General features: G+C 46.1%; 1 protein-coding gene across 5 annotated transcripts in view; it reads right to left on the reverse strand.

The window, feature by feature from the left end:
* Positions 1-26,033, reverse strand: part of GRIA1 (glutamate ionotropic receptor AMPA type subunit 1) — a 181,365-nt gene that overhangs the window by 54,066 nt on the left and 101,266 nt on the right. For 4 of the 5 annotated variants that reach the window (XM_069029136.1, XM_069029139.1, XM_069029137.1 and 1 more), the window contains 3 exons: positions 8,702-8,941; positions 7,139-7,323; positions 2,585-2,638 (listed from right to left, as the gene is read on the reverse strand). In XM_069029136.1, coding sequence (XP_068885237.1) covers positions 2,585-2,638; positions 7,139-7,323; positions 8,702-8,941 — 479 coding nt within the window. The remainder of the gene's footprint in view (positions 1-2,584; positions 2,639-7,138; positions 7,324-8,701; positions 8,942-26,033) is intronic. The other variant, XM_069029140.1, reaches the window with a different exon arrangement.

A 26,033-nucleotide genomic window follows, 5' to 3' on the forward strand; every position in this document is an offset into this window, starting at 1 on the left:
CTGCTTGGATTTTGGCTGTGTATAGCTCTGAACAAGCATATAGCTAAACCCAAGGATTTAAGTGGGGTTATGCAGAAATGTTTCCCAGTGTTTGCTTCCAGTGTGTCATTTCCATAACTGTGTCCCCATTTTTCCATGCCCAAGTAGGTTAGGCAAAAGGCAGGTGTTGAAAATTCACCCCTGGCTCCAGATAGTGCAGGAAACTTGGTGGCTACAAACCAGCTGAGGGTTCCCTTGGCCTCATCTTCACACAGGGTGAGAGTCCTAAACTCAGGACTGCCTCAGCCAGCGTAAGGTACAAAAAATAACCTGTTTGGAAACCCAACACTTCCAGGTTTTAGCTCTTAATTTATTCTCTGACGACTCAGTGCTCCAGAATGAGCCACCTCCCCAAAGCAGGGCTGTTTTCCAGGCACGCGGGCGCGCACGAGGGTACGAGTGTGTGTGGGCAACGCACGCCCTGTCATCCTGGGACATGTCTACAGGGGAAAATACGGGGTGGTTAAGGTCTACCACTACGTGTGTGAGTCAGTGGGAATAGATTACAGCACGCTACACCCTCTGAAGGCTCTAATCCAGCGATGAGGTGTCCTCAGAAGAGGGTTAAACCTACTGTTATCTCTTGGATCAGAGCATTCGCACCAAGGTTTAACCCTGCCAGATGCCATCTTCTGCCAATCTCTTATAAAATCCCTGGCCATCCCCACAGAGGGAGGTTTGCTGTCCCTCCTTGCTGCCCTGTAGTCTCAGAAACATGGGATCTTCAGGTTCTTTTTGCCATTCTCCTTACTAAACCCATCATCCCGTAGCTCTCGTGTGGGTGCAGCACATCACAGAAACTGATTTGGCTTCTGGTGTCTGAACCTGCCCACGTTTTTTTGCCCTGGAAAGGACCTTCTTAAGAGGGGTGCCAGGACTTTTTTTAAATATTTTTCCTGTGTTGTCTGACTACCTCCTATTCTTTTTTTTTTTTCTTTTTAAGAATATTCCTCTCTCTGGCTTTTGGCTCTTCTGTGATGCTGGGTTTTAAGGAGCAGGAAAGACCAAAGGTAAAGCTTAAATTCCTTTCACTCTGTTTCTCTTCCTCTGAATCCAAGCTGCTTGAAAAGCACACCAGTGAGTTCTGGTGGTCCTGTCACTCTGGGACCCAGAGCCCTGTCCACTGAGCTGCAGTGGAGGCAGAATCTCCCTGCAGAGGGGTTGGGGAAATGAAAAGCATTTTGCTCCGAGTTAATTATTTATAACCCATGTTGGCTGAGTATGCAACCTCTTCCAGCCAGCTCTGTCCTCTCAGCATTTGTGCAAAGGCTGAGAAAACACATTAAAGATGGGACAAGTGTACTTTGTCTGGGTGAAATTGGGAGAGCGTGGTATCCTAAGACAGAGGGAAATATCCTTCAAATCTCCTACACCTGAGTGTTAGTTCACCTCATGCCTTGCACATATTTATCCTTATGAAACTGTGCAGAGAGAAGAGGTGATACTCTCATTCAGCCTTCCACGTGGGTGTACATAAAACTGCACGGACACACTCACTCCAGTGACTCCAGCTCGCTTCCCTGCTTAACTTTAATGAAGGGACTTTCATAAACATCCAGGACCTGGGTTACAGCAAATAATAATTTTTTTTAAAAATTAGCAACTGAAGTTATTGGCTGCTCTATGATTTTGCATGTCTCCCCCTGCACAAGGTAACATTTTAATCTCTGTAATTACACGGTAGGCAGCTAGCACAGGGTGCGGGGTCAGAACAGGGCATTGCAGGGTAATGATGTGGCCATTTTTGCCTGGTAAATGACAGAGTTATCTTGGGACTGAGAAAAGGAGAAGGGCAGCAACTGCTTGACTAATTGGTAGTTTAAAGTTTAATTACCCCAGGGCTGACGTGCTATCTCCCAGATGCAGCTCTGTACTGAAAGAACAAGTCCAGAGCCTGCACATGGCTCACCCCCCATGGACACAGGAGTCCAAGGGCGAGCAGTCTCAGCCCCAGACTGCCAACACCAGCCCATCCTCTGCTGTGCATCCTCCTGGATGGATGGATGGATACATTTGGGAAGGAGAGGGTAGGAGCTCTGCTGTGGAAAACCTCAATTTCTCTCTCTTACCTCTCCCCAAATCTCCCTTTGCCAAGAAATTTTCCATCCTCCTGTGAGACTTGCTCCAGGAAGATGGTCCTGCCACTGCCCAACACTGCTCTGTCCTCAGGCAGCACCTTCCTGCATTGAAGGGAGAATCCTTTCCTTAAAGAAGTCTTTGTATCCAATCCTTTGCCTAAAGCCATGACAGTCAGATTTCATTTAGCACCAAGGGGGGAGTGATAAAATGTCTTTGGTGGGCATCTGTCATCCAGCCAAGGTCAAACCACCACAAAACCCCAGCACACTTGGAGAGATACCCTGCAGATAATCTTGCTGGCTCAAGAGAGAAAACTCCACAAGGAGAACATAACAAAAGACTTTGATTTTTTTTTTTTTTTACCTAAATGGTGGATGAGAAAAAGGGTGTGCAGCTCAGTAATTATGAATATAGTGCTTTACAAAACTCTGAGATAGAAAAAACCCCACCAAGTAGGGTAACTCACCATATTTGCCAGAATGTAGTGGTACCCATTCCCATTTTTTTCAAGCTTGATGATCTGCAAGATAAAAATCAAGGATAATTAGCAGAGATCAACTAAGGAAGAAGAACTTCAGTTATCTGCCCTTTCTCACTCTTATTTTTCCTTGCTGAGACTATTCAGCTGGGAGCAGGAAGACACAGCAAAAGAAAATTCACGATCTTATTAGAGGATGGACAGAGTGTCACACATGATATCTGAGCAGCAAGTCTAGAATTAGACAGGACAAGATCCCTAAGAGCTTTGTACAGGCAGGGAAAGAAAACCACCAAACCAACCTGTTTCCTATGGGCTTGGGGGAAAACAAAAAAAAGCCTTAACAAGATTTGTATTTCAGACACCAAAGGAACAAATGGGGAGTTGGAGTCCACGTGTCCCATGAACGCAACTGAAACATCAAGCAAGACTAGAGAGCAATCTTGCACATCCTCCAAGCTCCAGTCCCTGCTGCAAACACCTGCCTGGGAGAGGTGGCTGGAAGTTTAGGCTATGGGTAAATGTTTCTGCTTTAGTGCATCAGTGTAGCTTCAAACCACAGAATGAAGCTGTCTGGGCAAGCCACAGAGGATTCCCCTGCATGTTCACGGAGATAATTAATAGATTCATAAGCATGGTGTACAAATGTATGTGCTTTGCCACTTATTCCTTTCTCCCTGATGCTGCAGAGTCAGGTTTTTATTTCCTTTTATCAACACAATTGCTTACCAATCCGTAACAATGGAGTTTTTCTATGTTAACTGGAAGAGTTTCCCTTTCTTTTTCCCTTTCCACCTGTTGCAGATTTGCCTGTAACTGAGGGGAACAGAGATACTTATCAGATGGCCCATGTCTTTTTCTCCCTTGATTTAAAAAGGGTACAGAAAGAATACAGCTAAAAAATCTATTGTTATTGCTGACTCCATTTTTTCATTGAAATTCCACTCTATTGATTTCCAGCAGCACTATTAAATTCTTACTAGTTTACTAGAGTCAGATACCATCTGCATTTGAGCTACTCTACACACAGAAAGAAGAAAGTGGAAAAAAAAAAGGCCCAAACCAACATGCTCTCAAAGCCTGTACAAACACAAGATTTGCCAGTTTCTGAGAGAACTCTGCTGTTTCCATTAGGTTTCTTGGCTGGCAACACTACCTCGTATTTCCATTGTCATAAGAATTGATTCTGAATTGCTGCCTGCATTGCCAATGCTCAGGCAAAATCTGCACAAACTGCAGTGAGGCCAGAAAGATCCTCATAGCCAGAATGATCACAAGAGCACTGCTGTGTTGGATTCAACCAGAAATCAGTCTGCCCAGGACTCCTCTCTGATACCAGGCTGGCAGCAGGTACTTGAGAAGTGTCAGATAAGGGCAGAGACTGATCCTCCCCATGGGACAGCACTCCCAGATTATCATGAGCAGTCATTTAGGGATTTCCAAATGGATTATAAATGAGCTGACACTTGCTCTGTGCAACTGGTTCATCTCCCTTAGCCCTTCTCTGATGAAGTACTCTTGTATGCATAATAAAACTCATCTGGTTCTCACCGTTAATGTGGTGGTGGCAATTAACTCCAATGAAGGCTTCATTTAGAAGCAGTTCCTTGCACAGCCAATGCCAGCTCCACCAGCTTCACTGCCCTGGGGCTCCCTGCACAGAATCCCTCAGTGTGGCTTCTGCTGAGGTGTCTGGAGCTCTCAGAAAAAACCTCTGTCTTCCTAAAGCTATGAAGATATACACCTCATTATGGGTGGTTTTCTAAGTATCTTCCACTGCCAGGTCCAAGAAGCAAAACCAGACCAAACTTGCCCCCTTTTCATTCATCAGCCGAGAGTGACCTTTGCAGTAAGTCCCAGACCTTGTAGGAGGAAGGACAATCTCTGCTGCACTGGGATGTCTAAGAATTATGATCCAATTCCCCTTTTCTCCAGTGTCAACAATAGCTGGCATTGGCTCCTTCAGCCCAAACTCTCCTTTGTTATTTTATGAGGTGTCAGAGCCGATGAACCAGAGAGGGCTGCCATCCAGCTCTCCCTGAGCTGTTAATCTTGCAGCCCATCCACCTGAATTATGAGGCTCGTTTCCTGTGTTTTACACAGTTATTTGTGATCTTAATTTATTTTAAAATGCTTGCTCAGTCCTAATGTGTCCGGACAGCAGTAGCAAGCTGAGGTTATAATAGCATTTATCACTTCTCCTGACTGTGGTGAGAGGCTGTGCTGGGCTGCATGCTGATTGCTCACTTGGGCCACCTAGGTTTCATTACCCACTTCTTAATGGGCAAGTTTGACATCTATTAGAGAGAAATCCTCTCAGAGTGAAACACTGGCAAAGTAGGAATTCCAGTTACTCATTTTAATGAGAGACAAGGAAGAAAGAACAGAGGGCTTTGATGGAACACAACCCACCGAGTACTTATCCCATTAAGGCTACACAGCACAACCCCACGGCAACCTGCCCTGAGCCAAAGCCTGGCTCACAAATGACAGGTACCTCGGCAAAGATAAATCAAACCCTTGAGACATGACACAGAGAAATCTCCCAGAGAGAAACCAGGTCATTTTTAACACACGGAGCACTGGCTCCTCCACAGCTGCGGTCACGGCAGCGCGAGGGCTGCAGCCTTGCTGGAGCCACCGGTGTTATTTGTGTTTTGTGTGTGGAGGAAAAATGAAAAGTCTGTGCAAGCAGCAGTGTGGGTGTGGGAGGCACAGATGCTGAACAGCCATCCCAGGCTCTCCTGGTCACCGTGGAGCACAAACCCACTGCCACCGAGAGACAGAGACTGGCTTGTCAGAGAAGAAGACAAATGCATTGAAATGTCCCCAAGAGGCTGAGGCAGCTCTTGGAACAGCTCTAACAGTCAGAGGGACAGAGCAAACAGCACAGTGACATTCCCACAGAGGCTGCTGGTGTGGTGAGCTGAGAGATCGGCCAGCAGCCCAAGTTACAGCCCAAGCTACAGTCCCAGCCGAATTTCACTTGATAATGAGCTGAACACTGTCTTTGAATCCCTCCAGTCATCTGTACACTATGAAAAACCTGGCATCACCTTCTCACACTGGGACAACTACCTCTGCTCTCAGAAATCCCGGTGGACTTGGAGCAAGAATGCAAAAAAGGATGAAAATGGACTACACAGGCTTGAAAAAGTTGTTCACAGCCCTATCCCTCACTGGAGTGTTACCTCCCACGCACAGACGTCTGCTGGAATTGCTCTGTAATTTTTGTAGTAAAACACAGCTTTGTCCTTCTTCTCCCTGGGAACTGATATTTTTATAGCATTGCAAAACAAATAATCATGGTATCTGGATTTTTAGTGCTCTTACAAATTGCTTTTCCTATATTTAGGTTAAACTCTTTCTCCAGTTATGTGAAGAAATTTGAAAGAAGGACTTATTTTCCTGTTTATATCAAGAAGACTAGATAATATTTGACTATACAGCTTAACATTGTTAGACAAACCAGGCTTAAAAACCCAACACTATTAATCCTAGAAATTTGATATACCCTATGGAAAAGTCAAATTCACTGCCTAGGTCTTGTCCCAAATTTTGTTCAACTGCAGCTGCTCCATGGTCAGAGAGAAGATTTTGTGCTCTGGAGTAATCTGTTTTCTCTTTCATGAACGTGACCTTTGCTTTGAGGTCACAACCTGCTCTCTGCTTTGTTATTTTACATAACAGAGGAGCACCCAGAGACATCCAGCAAGGATGGATTGAGCTCGTCACTGAGCTGTGCATCTGGTGAAACATCAGTCCCTGTCCCAGACGGGGAGCAGCTGAAGTGTGGGACGGGAGATGACAGGTACCTTAGACAAGGAGACGTGTGAAGCACGAGGTAAGAGTGAGCTGATTATGAGCAGTAAAGCAGTGAGAATTGCAGGGCACCACCTGCAGGGCCCTTTCCAAGCACTCCCAGTGGTGGGGAAGGGCTTGGCTGTAGGTGTGAGAGGGAAAGGTATCGTGGTTGAAGTGTGGACTGAACCCACCCCTGGGCTTGTATTTGTCTCCAGTCCAAAGAAATCCATATTCAGCACTGATGTACCATAATCATTCTGTCCTGCTGGCACAGGTGTGAGAATTTGGTGCAGCACATGGAGGCTGGGGGAGCAGGAATCTGGCAGTGCCAATTCACACCTCCAGCCTAACTCAAAAACTGGAGGAAGACTCAGCAGAATCAGGAGGTGCCACATCTTGTGCACACTACTTGGAGGAATTAGCACAAAGCAAACTAGCTGGGGAGTAAGGGGGTGTAAAGGGCTCAGCAAAGGAGTCAAACAAGTAGGGAACCTGGAACAGTGGAGCTCACTCAGCAGGAATTCATGAGAGCTTGTACTATTCCTGCAGCTTTACTGTTCCCACAATAACACAACAGAAATACCTGCGAGCTCAGCAGCTGCAAGGCACAAACCCCACACCCGATGAGAGCCACACGGAGACAGGGATCAGGCAAGAATGGGGAGAACTTCTCCAGGGGAAACAACCCTTCCCATCTGGCATGCAAGACCCCTCCCAGCAGGCCCACACCAACACAACCTTGTTAAGGATGATGTTCAGCCTCTCAGATTCACAGTCCACCACCACCAGCCTTTCTTTCTTCTTCTCCAGCTCCTGGAAGAGCATTCGGTAGCCCTCCTCTGTTGTTGTCAGGATGTTGACAGCTGTCACCTGCCAGTTCTTCTCAGCTGCAGTGTCCAGCACTTTCTGCAGGACTGACAACCCTATGATGGGAAGAGAAGGGGGAGAGCCAGGTTTTAGTTGTGCAATGGCATCTTTCCATCTCCTGACAGCCTGTGTAGCTGCCTCCAGCCAGGCTGGAGACGGAGTCATGAGAGTGCAGCAGAACTACAGAGAACAGCTAATAGTCTAGATCTGACCCAGCTGGGCTAGGATTAATGACTCCTGCTTTTTCTGTCTCAGCACAGATGATTCCAGGCCTAATTTTCCTTTGTAATCAGCAGATCAGTCTCGTTGATCAGGCCCTGCTGTGGGATTCAGATAAGAACCCTAATCCCCATCTTCCTGTCTGTCCCATCCCAAATAACTTGATTTCTCTCAGCCATAGTTTCCTTCTCGACTTTGATCTGTTTAGGCTATGTGCTCCTAGGGGTAGGGACACCCTCAGCAACCACAGCACACAGTCATACTCAGCATCCTTCTCTCTCATCAGCATCTCACCTGGAGACCATTACTTTTAGAATTATGTTGCCTAAATTATACACAGAACCTTTCAGAGGAGACGCACACAGCAATTCTCTGTCCTTTTGGGGTATTCAGCATGCCCATGCCTCATGATAACAGAAAGCAGCTGGGATGCTTTCATACCTTCTCCTTGCCTCTAAAGCCCATCCTGTCCCTTCAGGGGATAATTATAACTTCCAAGACAGAGATGTGAATCACCTTACCTCTGCCCTATCCTCCACTAGTCTGCTTTGCTTGCAGCCTCTAAGCCTGGAACTTTAAAGGCATCTGAGAGCTGGGAAAACTGAATCATGGAGCAATGAGCTCTCTATCCCTGTTCATGGTTTAGAAAGTTAGATAATATCTTCTATTACCCCATAAAGCTTTTTGTTCTTTTACCTAGAAAACTGACAGGCAGCAACACAGGGAACTTGGAGTTTTCCAAGCTGTCTGCCACAAACACACATTTCACACCTGGCTGTGGGCTTAGGTGAGACCTGAGCAAGTGTCCGTTCATGTTTGTAAACTTGGGACTCAGTGGCCTTGAGTTTGACAGACCAGTTCAATATTGGACCTACTGAATAGAAACAATTTCCCCACTTCAAATTCACAACCATTTGCACATCAAGTATTTCCCTCGTGTTGATAGGGCTCAAACCTGACCCCATGAACACACACACACACACACAGACACACACACACACACACACACACACACAGACACACAGAGGTCAGGCTGATCCTTCATTTAGATCAATGCCCACCTTCAGCAGAAAGGGACATTTAGAAAAAAAACAGAGAACAGGGAAGGCATAGGGTGACTCAGCCTCCAGCAATCCACAATTTTGGAGGCAAAGACTCCTTCTAGACCACTGTCTTTAACTGCCTGGTAACCCCTCCCACACAGCTGCCACTTACCCCGGTCAGCATCGTAAATATACACGAACTTCTGCCAGCTGTAGTGCTCGATGACGCTGATGAGGGCATCCTGGAGCTCTGGGCGGAGCTGGAGGACAAACTGGTTGGAGGTTTCGACGGGGAAGCTCGGCGTTATGAAGCAGACGTGGAGAGCCCCGCAGAAAGACGTGAGCATGTTGACAGTCCTCCTCTCATAAAACCCAAAGATGGCATAGACGCCCTTGGAGAACTGTGAGCAGACTGCAGGAGCAGAGAGAAAGGTCGTGAGGGCAGAAATTCAAGGAGGTTTCTCAGCAATGTCACCAAAATAAACCTTTTCCCTGAGATAAGCTGCGGGCTCTCTCTGGACTAGATAATTTTCCCCCAAGTGGGTGGGTTGGTGAAAGCAACCTGTGAAGAACAGGGCTTGCGGCCATGGGGTGCCCTGCCCTTGGCCTCCACAGACCTGCTTTACTTTTGATAAGCAGAAGTGACTCAGAAGAATGAAATCAGTGTCCCTAGGGCTCTGCTGAAGATTTTGCTGCTTCTGGGTTATCTGAACATGGGAAGCCCTCAGCAGAAAGAGTCTACTGAAGCCCTGGATGCATTCACAAAGCAGAAAGAAAGCCTTTGCACAGTTTTGTGGACAAACGACTCCAGAAGGAAACCCTGGGTTTAACCTCAGGAGGTGAGGAAACCACTCTGAGAGGGCATCTCAGCAAAAGTTCACCAAGGTTCAATGCTGTCACAGCACAGCTCCAGGGGGATCTGTCCTGGGGCATGAGCTGCTGGCACTGAGTCGGAGTCTCTGACACTGGGAGTGTGTTGGTTCTTGGGAACACAACTTTGACAACTTCTGGTTTCCTCACAAAGCTCTGGAGACAGGGCTGTGTGCCCAGTGAGGTATCAGCAGTGTCCTGGGAGGTCTCCACCAGGAGGGTTTGTTGGGTTCCCTGGCAGGTGTCTGTCTGTCCTCAGCCCCTGGTGCTGTGCTGTGCACGGAGGGCTCCCTTGGGTTGGAGCCCGTCTCTGGAGAGCACTTAATGAGATCGTGGGAGCTGCTGGGAAAATGCCTCAGGAGCTCAGTGAGGCAGACAGAGTTCACACTTTGGGTTGTAAAACTCAGCCCCTGGGACAGTCAGACTCATTTAATATCACCCCTGTTTATGGCACATCCCAAGTTACCATCGATAAATCTCCAAGCTGGAGGTGGTGGCAGTGACAGCAGTTTTCCTGTGTCAGAACTCTTGGCACTCCTGTCTCCTCCTCTTGTCACTCTGACTCTGAAGACCTTTGGCTGTGACATTTATACTGACTCGACACTTCACACATCACTCGCCCGCCCTCTCCACCCGAGTGCAGGCTGAGGAGTTGGATGTGACATTCTGGGGTCCCCTGGCAAGTGCTCTGAGCTGCTCAGGACTCCCCTGACCTGGTTTCTGCTGGTAATTGAACCTTCTGCATGTGTGGCTGGAGACAGGCTTGTAAGTATGAGCTTCTTGCATCCTTAGCTGGGCTCCATGCAAGCTCTGTCCCTCCAGCAGGGACTCAAAGTAAATCCTGGCTGTCTTGCAGCCATCCTGGAAAAGATTGCCTTGTTCCTCACTTCTCTACTGCCAGCACCAAACATTCAGAGGGAAGAGCAAGAAATTCTGCTTCCCACTGTGCAAAGCAAGTCCCTGCTCCCATCTCACTCCCAAAACGAAGCAGCCAGGCTTCGAGGTGGTGCTGAGAGCTGAGAACGGAATCTCACAAGACAGATGAAATTCTTTCCTTTCACTTGGAGCTGAGCCCAGTTTTTGGGCATCCCAGTCCCTCTGTTTGTTCGCAGGGTCACTCATCCTCTTTTCACTGATTAGCACCTGCGATCTCAGCATTTTCCTCCCACGAGGGAATTTGCTGTTCTGCAGGGCAGGGATGCCTCACAAAGCCCGAAGCGAGACGGAAATAACCCCCTCTTCTCTTTATTTTCACAGCAGTGCCTCTCTTTGCAATCAGCAATTGTGTCTGTATCAGCTGGAGTCACTGCCCTCATCATGAGACTGACACATTCAGGAAGAAAAGTAGCAGATATGGATAGAAATAGTCTGAGCATTGTTTCCATGTGACTGGAGCAGTGGGTCTAATGAACGGTGCGAGATACCATATGTAGGAGATCAGAACGTGATCTCTGGGGACCCAGGCTTCAGTCTCACTGAATGATTAAAGAGACATTTTCGGGACAGCTGAACAATCCAGTACAATTAATAATCCAGACAATAAACTTAGTTGGCTTGGTTTGTTTTGTTTCAGACAAGGCATGGCTTCCTTGGATTTTCTTTTCTATTTGAAAGGAATCTATCATTTTTAATTTTAATTTTTTAACTCTGTGGCTCAGTCACGCTCAGGCATCCCTCCTACACTGTTCTGAGACATCATCAGTGCCAGCATTTGAAACAGATTGTACCAAAGACAGCTGGGAGAGTGAACACTCTTTATCATTAGTAAGTTTGGAAAGAACCCTCACTTGCTTTGTACTTGCAGGCTAAGAGGAGCTGTGGACAAGGCAGATAATTTGGAAAAAAAAAAAAGCTTGCCAAGGGCTATCTCCCAAATAAAAACAAAGAAACTCTTGTGTCAGTTAATCTGGAGAAATGACGAGTGAGAGCTGCAGCCACCTTTCTGGGACTGAACTTGGCGTAACGTAAAAGCAGTGGCTGCAAAATTATGCAGATCTCAAGGCTATTTTAAATTACAGATGCTCCAAATGAATTTACACAGCAAAACTTAAAAGAAATTACTTGCTCGTTATTTAATACACTAAGAGATTGCTGGAACTTCTTTACATTTCCTTTAATCATTTTATGAAGCAAATTTGTTAATCTGTTCTCATTTGATTGCTGTGCATCTTCCTAATAACATACTACTAAGAATTGTAAACCTTAAGTAGAGGAAGCAAATATTTTAAGCTCTGTTTGTTTTTGTAGGGACAAGCAGTCACTAGCCTCCAACTGATGGTTTTCTGAAAAGATTAAGAAACATAAAAGAGATGAAGATCATGCTGGAATGGAAGGTGCAAGAAGTTGAGCTCTTCTGGTCCATTGGCTGGTGACATCATCACCCATTCCAAGCCTTGTGCCAGCTATCTGTGAGCAGCTGACTGGCCCCAGCCCAGCTTTTCCTGCAGAGGAGAGCTGCAGTCAGCCTGGAGACCAGCTCCAGCAGCTGAATTTGGACAGCTCCACCTCAAGCTCATTCCTGCAGGCAGGGATCTGGGTGAAATCCAGCAGCGTTAAGTGTTTGCCTATCCCAGGGTGTGAGCACGAGTGAGGAGGGATTGCTTGGATGCAAATGCAGAGATCTGTGGCTGTTTGCAGGTGCTGTTTGTGGCCTCTGGGCTGCACAGTGGGAAAGGACAGAGAACGTCAGTTCTGGGCTGTACCTGTGCTCATATGTTACCTTGAATTGGTACTTAATTACAGAATAATTTCCCTCTAAAGTAGCCCTTGGAAAATACAGTTCATAACGATTGATGATCATGGCAACTACTACTGTGTTCTCCCTGATCAGTCTTGTTTAATTGACCAGTTTGGGATTTGTGGCCAGGACTTTCCCAGTGTGTGCTGCACCCAGCCACACGGACACCCCATATCCCTCCTTCTCCAGGCACAGGATTTCTTCCTGAGATCTCTAGTGCTGTTCAACAAGGAAAATTAGGTAAAAGCAGAGGCATTAACTAGACTGTCATTTGTCATGCTGGAGAGACAATCCAGTGATAATCACCTGCTCTCTGCACACAGCTCTGCAGAGTGCCTGTTGCAGCCAGGTGAGGTGAGAACTCATCTGACCGCTCTAAAAACTTTTCTAACTTACAGCAAAAATCGAAATAGTTTGTAAGTTAGTTAAAAAGTGTCTGATGTGGTAGAACAAGCAGGGGAGGCTGCCCTCTCTCCCTGTGGAACGGTAGCCACTGCAGAGCCATTGAATTCAGGTGAGGAAAAAGCATCTGTGATTCACTCATTCTTGGAATCCACAGACTCTAGAATTTCTAGTCCTGCAGTTTTTCTCAAAAGTTCTCTTTTCATATGGAAATGCTCAAGGGAAAGAATGCACATCAGAGAGAAAAACTGATTCTACTGAAAGTACACACAGGAGAGGGCACCTTCTAGGGAGCTGAAGAGAGGCAGCTCTGGCCACTTTTGCAGATGCTTCCAAGAAAAAGAAAAATACATCAGTAAATACATCGACACTCACAACTTTAAATTGCACATTTTCTCTGTGGAAGAGGAAAGCAAAAGAGTTGTTTTGAGTCTATAAAAATTCATGGTAGAATTTTCTTTTGGCTGCAGCTCTTAACCAGAGAGAGTAGTTGAACAAGACTGATTTCTGCATTTAGGAAAGTCAGAGGTATTTTGCAAGTGGGGTTTGACCTAATCCACATGAAAGGCAGATGTCAGATAAAACAGATATCTCTTTTAGGTTGTGGTTAAAGAAGATAACCCAAAAAGTTTCTCTCAGAAACCATCACCACAAAGAGGGGCTGAAACAATCTCAGCATTTGAGGGAGGAGGAAGGGCAAATGGGCTGCACAGAAGGATGGAAATGAGGATTTGGTCTCCAGCAGCGAAAACTGTACATTCTGCTGAGAATCTGCAAACAAGACTGCAAAAAGGGAACTGCTCCCCAGGGACACAGCTGGGGAGGAAGCTTGGTAGGAGATCCTGGTGACTGCTCATCTGCTGTTTCATTTAGAAGCAGAATTTTCACCATTTCACTGAGTTTAAGACTAGAAAGGGACATTAGATAATTTCTACTGACTTCTTGTATCTCATGGACTATTAAGTTTCACCCAGCTACCCCTGGAGGGAGCCAATAATATGGCTTAGTTGACTCTTAGGAGATTCAGCTGCTGCATGTGCCTCTGTCAGAGAACAGAAGTAGCAGAGACAGTGCTAATACCCTAAGCCACAAGAGCAGTAAAAAACCTGATTAAATGAAATATCCCCAGATGTTCCTCACAAATGATGTGTGTTCTCACTTGCAAGAGGGGACAGAAACCCCTGATGGTCCCTGCCAGGTCTCAGAGGCCTTCCTGAGCCTGGAGAGTGTCATGGCATCTAGGAGGGAAGACACTGCACCCTCTCCAGGAAAGCTGTTCCTACAGTGCTGAGCTGGAGATGTGACCAAATTATTCTACATAGCCCAAACAAACAAAAAAAGAGAAAAATATAGAGTTAGATAAGAAGAAATCTTTGAAACCACTCAGCCCAGCACACACCAGAATGAACAAATGCCTTTTAAAAATTGCAAGATAAGTGTGGCCAGATTTTGAGGCCACACAATTACAATAAAATGGTGATCTCAGTTATGTCAGTTATCCCCTGCAATGCCTGCAGCCTCAATATCATCTTCATGTGCCCAAGCCTCCTGGGACACAGAACCAACACCCTCACCAGCAGCAAAACATACTCACTGACAACAGTGGTGTCAAGAAGCAGTTCCCACATGCTTCCCTTTGCTCACTTGGAGTGTGTTTGTGCACATGTGGGAAAGAGGAGGGAGGATATGCATGCATAATTAATTCTTAGCATGCCCTGCCTGGAGGCGACCCTCACATGGTGATGGAGAGCCTGACATCAGGTTGGCAAAGCTGGTGGAGTTCCAAGGAAAGAGCACTGGTGTCTGCTGCAATTAGGATCAGCTCAGCTCTCCTCCCGAATGTTTGTCCTCACAGCTCTCCACTGTGGCGTAGGTGCCAGAGCGCATCTCTTCAGCACATCCCAACGACAGCATGTTCCCACAGATTTCTGGAGCAGGGGAAAGCCAAACAGATCCTACACTCCCCCATTGTTCCACTCATGTATTTAGCTGACAGCAGATATGTCCCACATATTTGATCAACTGCAAATCAGGCTGATGTGATATCACAAGAAATCCATGTTTTTCTTTCAAATGCATGAAAGGCACAGAAGGGTGCTCCCTTCCATCATTTCCCTGCACTGCAGCTCGAATGATCCTGGAAGCTGGAAAGTAGTGTTGGTTTTACATAAAGATCTGCTTTAATTCCCTCATATTTAAACAATAATCTGTGACTGAAGAGCTGCTCATAAATGCATATGCTGATAGCTTCAATTTTTTCAGTTAAGTTTTCCTGCTTGACAAATGGTAAGTTTCCTTTAAGATCAAATTGGATTTGGGGTGCTTCTTTCTCACATGCTGCTGAGTTTTAGGAAACAGAAATAGCATGGTGGTTTGCTCACCAAAAATGATCAGCAGGGACTCTCAGTCATTTAAGTTAACTTTTGAATTAAAATCCTGGTGGTGGAAGATACAGTCATGGGGAGTTGACTTTAATCTCTCTAAGGGACCAGCTGAAGATCCTTGCCCTTCCACTTGTGTACTTCACATCTTGAAACCTCTTTTTATTTTTCTACTAGACTCTTTGAATGCAGTTCTTATCCAGCACGACTACAAAACAGGAGAAAAAATCCAAATATCAAAGGTCTTAATGAGGTCAGTGAACTTGTTGAATAAGGAAAGAAGGAAAATGATGATGTTTGGCAAGATTCTACTTGCTTGCTTTATTTGTTTTTAAAAGTGTTTTTAATTTGGGATTCCTAATACTTTGTTGAGTCATATGAAACCAAGAATTAAATATATTGAAGGGTTTACAGTCAACACAAACTATTTCTGAGCACTTTTAATAGGAATTAGATGCAAATCCCCTATGCGCAAGACACTGAGGTCAGAAGCATCCTTAAGAGGGTCTGATTTCTTCTGTGGGTAGAATTAGGTTATTATTCTAATAGGGACAGTTTGGTTAATGAGGGTCCTGTGGTTAATGTGTAAGGAGAAATGGGTCCATTGCCATCTCTGTTTCACATTTGTTATTTAATCATGATTTGGATCTTTGCTTGTGAGGCAACTGCTTTTCTCTGAGCCCTTCTGTTCCAGTCCCTTCGCTCAGAGGCTGACTTCTGCACCATGCTCATATAGACCACTTCTGAGCTGGAAACACTGATGCCATGCTCTCAAGCTGTGTTAGGTTCTTGTCGTCTACTTCCTTCATCTCTCCAGTGTCCCATACCAGAGCCACAGCTTTTCCACAGCACTCCCTGCTTTCACAGCTTAAAACCAGAAAAGACGTGCAGAAGGGCTCTGGTGCCTGGAAAAGATTTGGCATTTTTCAGCTCTAATAAAAGATCTGACCTTTCCACCTTGTCTCATTGTTCAAATGGGAGTGTTTCCCTCCATGCCAGTCTGTCTCATTTCTGGGGGACAGCTAGCAAACCCATTTGGGATACAGTCTTCTGAGAGCATTTTGCAGCACATTTTGTCTTTGAAAAATCATAGAATCATAGAATGGTTTGGCTTGGAAGGAACCTTAAAGATGTGCCAGAACTGTCTGACACCATTATCAGGTCTGCTGGGCACTCTGGCTTTTTACTGTGTCCAGAAAGAACCCAGCAGAAGATGCTGCTCTGCTGAGTTCCCTTGGAGAAGCAGGAGATCTGCAAAACCAAGTGAATTCTCCTAACCCACAGCTCCCACCTCAAGCTCCCCTGCAGCTGCTCTAGAGGGAAGGAGTGATCCCTCAGAGGGCCCCCAGCTGCAGATGGATGTTCCTATGGGACCCACGGACTCAGGAAGACCAGAGATCCTTGCTCTCATCTAACCTTCTGCAACGAAATTGAAAACTCATAATTTGTCCTCATTGAACTCTCTGTGTCTGAAGCAGAGACATAAATATTAAAGCAAGATTACTACAAATGAAAAAGTGACAGTGATATTGTAAAAGGAGATGAGGAATGAGGGTTGAACCAATTTTCCTTCTGCTTTTTTATTAGATGGCCTTTTGTATTATATTGGTGCTTCTGAAGATAGTGCTGTACAAGGAAAACGAAGTACGGGATCAGGGTGTAAGATTCTGCTGGGAAGCATGAACAACAACAGAGGAAAAGAACAAAGCACCAAACCCCCAGCACGTTTATACAGTACACAGCACGCTGCTCTTAGTTCACCACAGCATTTAGTTCTGGGCTGTACATGCTGAATTATTAAACCAGTAAAAAGAGGGGAGTGAGGAGTGGGAGGGGGGAAGATAAGCAGTAGCAGAAAGCAGATGTGTCACATAGAGAAGGTCTCGTTGCAGATGGAATACATTTTGTCTTCAATAGCTTCTTTTCTTTCCCTAATACATTATGTTGGTTCACAGACATTAAAGCCTCAGACTGTCTTCAGTGCAAGCCTCAGGTTCTGGTGAAGATTTTGTAAGGGCCTGTCTTGAAACTGTCTGCAGAAGTTCACACTTACTAAGGACAAAGAGGTTCAAACAGAACCTCTCATACACAGGACAGAGCATCATGTCCTTGGGGGCTTGAAGTGGCAAGTGGTACCTAAACCCACCAGCTGTCACATTGTTTGTAAATTTTCACATTTTCTATCCACTTTCAGGGCTGCATTACAGGTATCTGCTGAGTTAGCAAAGCAGATGCTCCAAAACCTACATGTGCTATCACTGCCCCAAAAGTGCCACCTCTCCTGCAGTCACTGGAGCCATTAGCTTTCTGGGAAGAGGAGAGAACGGCACAAACCCAGCAAACTACACTCAGCACTCGAGGATTAAGCCCTAGAGCACAACCCTTTTGTGCTACCTGGTTGCACATTGCGTTCACCTGAGGTCTGTGAAAGCACCAATGGTTTTGAAACACATTTAAAATCTCAGCAAGGGCTGAGTTTGGTGCAGAATGACAAGATCCTTTGACATCTGAGAGTGCTGGTTTTGTGGGTTTAAGTGCCTCCCTTGGTGGCTCTTTGCTATAGTCATGCCTTGTAGGGTTTTTATTTTCCCTTTTCACATTAATACTCTGACCCATTGTGCTCATAGCTTTGCTCAGGCCTACTTAATATCAGGGGGAATATTACCATTTCTTCCCTGTCATTAGAACAGCTTTAATCCTGTCTGCATTGTGAGGGCAAGAAGTGATGAGAGTTACAACATTTTTATTTCCGCAGTGACTCTGAGCACCAGGTTTCACGGAAAATCCCAAACAAACAAGTTTAAGCTTGAGATCTTTTAAACCCAGTGGGAGACTGTGTTGTCTGGGGAGCAGGGAGGCAGAAGTGTGACAGATGGTGAGATCTGGACCTATGGTTTGCAGTTTTATGGTCTCTGCTGAAACTTCTGTGCGAGTCACTCACCGTGGGTGGTGGAACAAACAGTTTACACAAAGTGCACCCAGTCAGGGTGCCCAGATGGAGCCTCTGCGAAGGGGAGACACTTAAACCAGGGCTGCAAGCAGCTCTAGAGGCCAGTTCCCTCTCATGGGAGGTGAAGACATCCATCCCTCTGAGTGAGGTGAATGGTGGGGATGTGGGAGCTGGGAGAACACCTCTGCTCCACTGCTCCCACAAACCTGTGGGTAGACCTGGAGACCCTTGTGAATGCAACCCAAAATACCAATTATCAACCTGGCTGCCCAGCATGACCTTCCACACAAATAAAGTGGAATTTGAGATTCTTCTTTAAAAATTCCTTGGTGAAATCTGTGTCATTTTACCAGCATTACTGACAGAGGGGACTTTTACAGCTACAGGCTTCTCCTTAACCTGTGCTTGGACCCACAGCAGTCATCTCCCACAGCAAACTCTCAGGGCTAAGGAAAGAACCAAGATGTGGGACAAGCTGCAAACCACACCACCAGTTATATAAAATTACCTTAAACACTTCAAAATTCTTTTGCCTAAAAGAATTTTGGGCAACCAAATCCCTTTAATGCTAGTGACAGGTGTTATCCAACACAAAGCAAAACTTCAGGAAAGACTTTCCAGCTGGATGTTTTACTTGCAGAACTTGTTATGTCACAATAAAGGTTTATGCTAATGAAATATAAAAAATCACCAGCTTTACACAGAGGCCAGTGAAGGCACCAGGAGCCTCTCAGTTATCCTGCTGTGGGACTGAGACAATAACCTGGAAAATGGGATGTGTGGCTTAGGGAGAAGAATGTGGGAGCATCACTAACATTAGGAAACAACTGACATCCCTTCCTGACATGCCTACTTACATGCAAACACCTTCCCTACTGGTTTCTATTCTAGGAGAATTTTTAAGCTGCTGAAGAAAGAGACTCTCAAGTGAGCTGCAGAGAGCAAGAGAGATCATGTAAAACACTCTGCATAAATGCAAATTGCAGGGAGGCCAACCAGAGCACAGGAAGGGGAGTTGCTGCAAACCTGGGGTCGCTCATCACTCCAGAGCAGTGACACTGCACACACAGATGCAGTTTCTGCCTCAAGCAGTCACTCAGTGTAAACCAAAGCTGATGACATGATTTAGACAGCTACTGAGAAAACCCCACTGCTTCTCAGCAGAAACTTTACCTGTAAAATATTATTTAGACAGAAAAGCAGCAGCAGACTGGGGGATGCTAATTTGTATCACTTCTCACAAGCATCAGAGAGACTTTTTCACTATTCACCAGGTGTTGCTCAACACTTCTGTTGACATTACAGAGAAATGCCTCTAATGAGATCCATTTGTTCGTGAAACCAGGGTCACTTGCCAGCCAGGGGCAGCAGGTCTTGCACAGAGAGGCAGCAGGAGCACCAGCTTTTCAAGGAGTGGAAACATGCCTTGGATTTAACAAATGTTGTGCAAGACTGCTGAGCCATGGAAAGCTTCACACTTCAGGTGTTGGATTTGCTTCCCACAAGGAAAACTGGGGAAACACAACTGTACAATGGACTCTAACCACACAGCAAAAGTGAGCACATGGATGGCTAAAGGTATAATTAACCTAATTAAGGCACCATTTATCCCAGAACCCTCTGGAGGAAAGGCAGGTGAAGCTTCCAGATACAAGAGAAGTTTGGCAGGGCAGAGGCTGGTGGGAAGAATCCAAATAAAAACTTTGTGTGGCAGAACAGGCAAAAAGAAACATCCCTGGAACAGGTTTTGTCTCTTGGTGTTTGCAGGAAGCCCGAGGTGCAATGTAAAACCTGTGATTTACACCTCTGGGACTGTCCTAGCTAACCTGTGAGGGCTGTGATATTCTTCTCTCTGTACTGCAACCCACTTTCAGTGCTGAATGTGGCAGAGAGGAGTGTGCAGTGTAGCCTTCACTTCAAGTTCCTGACCCTCCTGCTGGAGTAAAGATTCATTTCCCTGTGAGAGAAATTCTTTCTGGCTGCCCGTATTTAACATGGCAGTGAACATCTGCAGTCATATTTCCAAAGAATTTGTTGTGATCATTCCTCTGCACTGCTAGTCCTGACAGTAGAGCAGTGTCAGCTGAGAGCCTTGGTGGCATTTCCAAACATGCTTAAATTACTGAGTTCACTGCCATGTCTCTTTAAAGAAGAGATGTTGGGATGGTCTTTAGGTGATTTGGGTATGTAAGGAAGCCATATGGGGCATACAACTTCTGAAAATTAGAGCTTTGCTAATGTACACTGAAAGCTTGTGTCCTGAGAACTTTTACCAGTGCACTCCTAAGGGAAGAAGCTTTTCTGGCATTGTCTGTGGAGCAATGGAAGAACTGGGGTGTCATGTGCAGGTGTGGTTGACAGAGAATCCCCTGTGCAGGTGCATTTTGACACAATGTGATGGTGCAGCTGTAAATCCATGGCTATAATCCACCCCTGTAAACTTCTTTCTTGAACTTCTCATGTAAGTGTTGAGAAAATTGCCAGCTTTCTGCCTGGTTAGAACTAATGGTCTGTACCATATAAGTAAGACAGCTAAGAAAACCTTTATTTCAGTGCAGAAAAGTTTTCTGCATTATAGTTTCCCTGGTAACTACATTGAGGCCAACAGAATTACACTGGGTCTAAAGTATGGTCTAGTTTTGCCAGTTGGGAAACACATCATGTTTCCTGAAGGAGGCTGCAGGGATACAGGACCTGATTTGTGGGTGCACTCAGCTGTGACTCGCTTGTAAAGTGGACTTGCTTCACATCTGCTTGAGCACAGGTCACCAGGTCCTCCTCAGAAGCATCCTCAGGCATGAAACCAAAAGGAATTTGTGATAAAAGACACTTAAGAAACTTTTCTTGACATCCTTGTTGAAAAAATCCTTCAAAGCAAATGCATGGGAAATAACAGAAACCCAAGGAGTTGTGAAAGCTGGATGGGAGAAGAGGAACGGGGGAAAGGAGATGCAAGTTTGAGGTTCATTGATGGAAGAACAGCCATTTAATTTCAAAACCACTTGGGGCTTTGAAAGAGAAAAACAAGGATGAAAGAGAGTTTGAAGGGGGGGCTGAGTGTGGGGTGCATTCAGAGATCCAAGGGTCAGGTGTCTTTTTCTGGCAGGTGGAGGAGGAAAATGAGCATCCACCTCTGGGTCACTCTGCTTTTCCTCTCTCTGAATGGAAAAAGACAGTAACATTTTTTCCCTCTTTAATGCTGACAAGTCTTAGTTAAGAAGGGTTTTTCCAAACCTCACTGCCTGAAGCCTGGCAGTCTGTCCTCCATTAAGGTTTCTAACCTCATTTCACAGCGGGACAGACCGAGGCAGCCACCTGTGCAAAGACACACAGCCATTTTGGGATGGGTCCCAAGTACCCTCACATGGACACCTCTTTGTCAGACAGTGTGAAGAACAGGCCCTTTGCAGTGCTTTTCCAGTAGGGTGCTCACGTTTCACCAGTGAAAAGCACTTTCCCAGTGGATGCTGCCTGCTCCACGGGGCACTCCCTGTCCCCGTTCGCTCCTCTCGCCCCTCCTTTCGGAGGGAACGTGCTGACAGCAGAACAAGGCAGCCCTGCAATGGTGTGATGCTCCTCTCCAAGCACCCACAGCCTTGGCATCTCACCCCAGGCTCGGGGATTTTGTGGCCAGCTGTTGAGTGGGCACTTTGCAGCAGAACTCATGTACTGGCTTTAACACAAAACCCATTGCAATTCCTCTCACAGCTCAACCTCACCTCCTGCTGATTCATGCTGGGCTGAAGGGAAAAAGGACAACGTGACCTCTGGCCTGAAAGACTGGAGACCTTCCCAGAACAAAGCCATGCCCCTTCCAATGCCTTTTGCTTGGGTCTCTCTGTGTGATTTCATGGTTTATTAGCTTTTAAAAAGCAGAAGTCCTATCTAATGGCTTGGCTATCAGCATGGTGCTGGGTGCCCAGCTGGTGGCTTTTGAGAAGTGTTACTGCCAGGCCTTGGTTTCTGGGCCAAGAAAATCTCTCCCTGTGGGGCAGGGATGGTCTGGACCAGCAGCTCTGTGGACCTCAATTCAAGCCCATCCCATCTCCAGTCCTCAGTGGAGCTAAGGGGAGTTATTATCCCCATTGTCTCTGCCAGGTGGGTGTAACATGGACTGTGGGTCCCAGTTAAATGAAAATGTAGGAGAAGTTGGCCACCTTTGCCACAGAACTTGTCGTGTGCCTGCATCACACCAAAATGCCTTCTGTTGCAAAACAGAGCATCTTTTAGAAAGATTTAAAAACCCAATTTTATGGGCAATCTATATTTTAGGATAATGCTTCTAAATGAAATTTTCTTCAGTGCTTATACAGATTCTCCGTTTCTGGTTGGAAGTCTCCTACATTATTTTCTAGGCATGAGATCTTATATTTGTTTAGCACTAACACCTAGGGGAATCTCAAATTGTTGCTACTCAGTTTTTAGCCTTCTCCCTTAAAAAATACATTCTTGAAAGCTACAAAGCAACTGGCCAGGCTTTTGATGATCTTTCATTAAACAGGAAGCAAACATTCAAATGGTCCGTTAGACAAGCAAAGAATCAATTTATTTGAAGAAAAGTTACCCTAGACATCCCAGTTATTTTAGTTCATTTTACCATAAAAGCTTTGGTAGGCTTTACTTTTAGCATCTCTGAGACAAAACTAATGCCAATGGAACAGATCCAATAGAGACAGGCAACAAAGCTAGCTGAAATTTCTCATCACCTTCTTTTCCCCTTCAAATGAAAACTGAGGCTTGATCAAAAGTAGGAAGTTGCTTGTTTTGACAAAACAGCCTGATTTTCCCAGGGAGAAACAAAAGGGGAAAAAGTTTTACTGTTAAGTCAGAACATTAAAAGATGAATGCTGGGATGCAATTAACCCTCCTCCCTTGCTCTGGATCATAAATTTCTCTACGAGCGCTGTCAGTGTTCTTTCTCCCTCGAAGAGATGCTGCAAGGGCAGTCAGCCAGAGCAGCAGGAATAAATCTGAGGCGAGAGGTGGAGAATATGGGGTCAGTGGAAATGTTGCCAGCGTTCCAGCTCCGCTGCAGGCAGGATGTTTAGGCACTCCCAGAGCTCTGTCTCCTGAGAAGCACACACTTATTTATGTGTCTATTTGCACTTGCTCTGCACCCAGACAGCCTCTGCTCGGCACAGCACGTGGCCTCTGTCCTGTCCTGCTCACAGGGGGATGTTTTGGCCTCTGTCCTGTCCTGCTCACAGGGGGATGTTTTGGCCTCTGTCCTGTCCTGCTCACAGGGGGATGTTTCCTTCTGTGCCAGAGTGTGTTCGAGCCGTTAACCCTCTACTTCCCACTGCCCCTCGAGTGCTTGCCTTTCCCTGCTCTGACAGGTACAGCCGCTCCCTGTGCTGCTACAGCTTCGTCCCTGCTTTGTCACCTGCCCTGGAGCACCTCCTCATCAGGCTCAACAGTGTCCCACAATCCTTCCTACCCATGGGGCATGGCTGGCTTTTTCCGTGACCCTGTCCCTGTGGTGCAGGAGCCCTCCACATGTCCCAACACTGCATCCCACCTGTGCATGGCCATGAGAAACCCCATGGTGCTGCAGCTACAGGAACACCCACTCCCTGATGGAGCCCCTCCAGCATTCCCAAATACCTTCTGCCACGCACTTCCCAAATCCTCCTTTCCACATCCCACCCATGCACACACATAAACACACAAAAATCCTTCCATTAGCTAAATCCCAGGTTTTTACAGCGCTGTTCTCACACGCAGCCCTCCCTTATCACGCCGCTCACAGACTCCCGGGCTAATCTCTCTCCCTGTGCCACGCGCGGCCACTCTCTTATCTTCCCTCTCTTCTACACACACACACACTTTTTTACACAGAGACTAATCCTTCTCAGTGTCACGCACCTCAAAATCCTCCTTACGACGCCCCCTCGCACACTGAGTAATCCCTTTCGGAGCCTCGCGCACGCGATCCTGCTGACAGCATCCTTCCACACACATCCACGGCACGCTTCACGGACACAGGAACTTCTTTGTGTCACACACACAATTATTCCCCATGCCTGAAGCACATATTTTTCCCTAAGTCTGACACGTGCATGTGAACGTGCCCTCAGTGCAGTAAAACCAGCTTTTTTTTTTTTTTCCAAGTGAGATAAACCAATGTAAACGAGATATTTGGGGGTGAAACTTTGGATATTTGGGTAATTGTCCGGGAAAATGGAGATGTTGTCACATGAGAGATTGTAAAGGAGCTGGCATGTCTCAGTGCAGGGAAGCAAAGGCTGAGAGGGGATGTGTTGCTGTTTGTAAAAACATCAGAGGGGTAAACACTAGAGAAGAGCTATTGATGCTAAAGGACAACATTGGCACGAGAACAAGTGAGAATAAACTAGTCATGAATAAATGCAGGCTGTGAACCACAGAGAGATTTGTAACCACGGGAGGAGAGCAGCTTGGGTTTTGCTTTCCAAAGAGAGCACTGGAGCAAAAGCAGAGCTGGTTTCGTCTGCAGCATCATTTTTGTGCACACAGTCCAGCACCGGTGACCCTGAGGTCCCTTCCTGTGCTGGAATCACACCCCTTGCACCAGCACACTCTCTATCAGCAGAGCTTAACAGTGCAAAAGCACTTGGTTGTTTGCCTTTTTCTCCTCATCTGCAGCAGTGGGGTGGGGAAACGGAGCTGAGTGGGAGCGGAGAGCTCCGTGCTCCACACGGGAAGTGCAGGTGCAGCACCCAGGGAGCTGCTGAGGTTGCTGTGGCAGGCAGAAACCCCGCTCACGTTCCCTCAGCACACATTCGCATTCCGGGAGTGCCCCGCCTGCCCTGCTCGCCGGTCTGCAGAGACACGGAGTACCTGACATGTCTGATAGGAATCACATATCTGTAACATGGATACAAAAAACCACAGGGAAGTGAATATTTAGTGGACTGCAAACACTGCTGCATGAGCCATCATCCTCCCAGGAGCAAGTGTGCTGGATGTTTTCCTTCCCGACACTTGGTAGAGCAGGTGAAGGAGATGTTGGCTGAGCACTGTGGGAGAAGCAGCAGATATAGAGGTCCCTACCATCTGTGTAAAGATGAAAAAAATCTCTTTGGAAAGGGGTGGAGGAAACCAAGACATTTGGAAGTTTCTGTGTGTCTCACATCATCAAACATGGAGCTCTGCCCCGTGGGACTGAGCAAACTCTGCTTACGCTGAAGGCAATGACTTAAAAAAACCCTTGAGGTCTTGGTAAACCGAGAATTCATTGAAGTGTGGCATTTATCAAAGCGTGGGTGCCTTTTATTACAGTGTCCTGTGAGGACAACCAAGTGCCCCCCAGGCAGAGAGGGGCTGCAGGGGCAGGAGGAGACTGGAGATGCACAAAGCATCTGGCAGAGCTTCAAGGAGCTACTTCAGTGATTCTCCCAGAAACCAACAGAGCAAAGGAGAAAGGAGAGGGTGAGGGTGGGAAGATGCCCTCCTCCATTCAGACTGGAATTCACCCATACGTTTGAATTGGTCTCTTTTTTGTAGCTATAAAACTCAGAAGAGAACTAAAAGGGAAATCTGGCAAAGAAAGCTACCAATGTCTCTTCTTAAGAAATCACACCCATAAAAAAGCAGCAATTGTTTTGGGGTTTTTTCCTTCTGGAAATATCAAAATGGAACAAGAATATTTATTTTTGTGCTGTTTCAAGTAGCCTTAAATTTCCTTTTGGTCAGAGGAACTGATAAAAATAGCTTTATTTCTTTACTATTTTTCTCTCTGCAGAGAGACAATGAGAAAACAGAGAAATATGAAAATAGGTGGAGATTAAGCATCACATGCTGGGGTTTTTTTTTTCTGTTTTCCAACTGGTAGGTGGGAGGTAAGTGGCAAACTGGCAAAAAAAGTGTGAGCATACATAGAAAATCTCCACGTCTACCTTTTATTTCAGATTTGCAATGGCAAAAAAGATAGTAAACATCTATTGAAACCACCATTTACTTAAAGGGAGAAAAAATCTTTTATGGCAAAGACCTGTTTTGAATGAAAAAATTTTCTACAAGTTTTCAACCACCTCTAGACAGAAACCTGTGATTATCTGCAATGATCTGGGGTGCAGCAATGGGGAAGAAAAAACAACGTTGAGGGAGAAGTGGTGTGTTGGCATCAGCCTCAGTGCAGTGCAGCGAGCACAAAATTCCAGGACAAAGTCAAAAGAGTTCATCC

This window comes from Aphelocoma coerulescens, chromosome 13, assembly GCF_041296385.1.
Source record: "Aphelocoma coerulescens isolate FSJ_1873_10779 chromosome 13, UR_Acoe_1.0, whole genome shotgun sequence".
Lineage (NCBI taxonomy): Eukaryota > Metazoa > Chordata > Aves > Passeriformes > Corvidae > Aphelocoma > Aphelocoma coerulescens.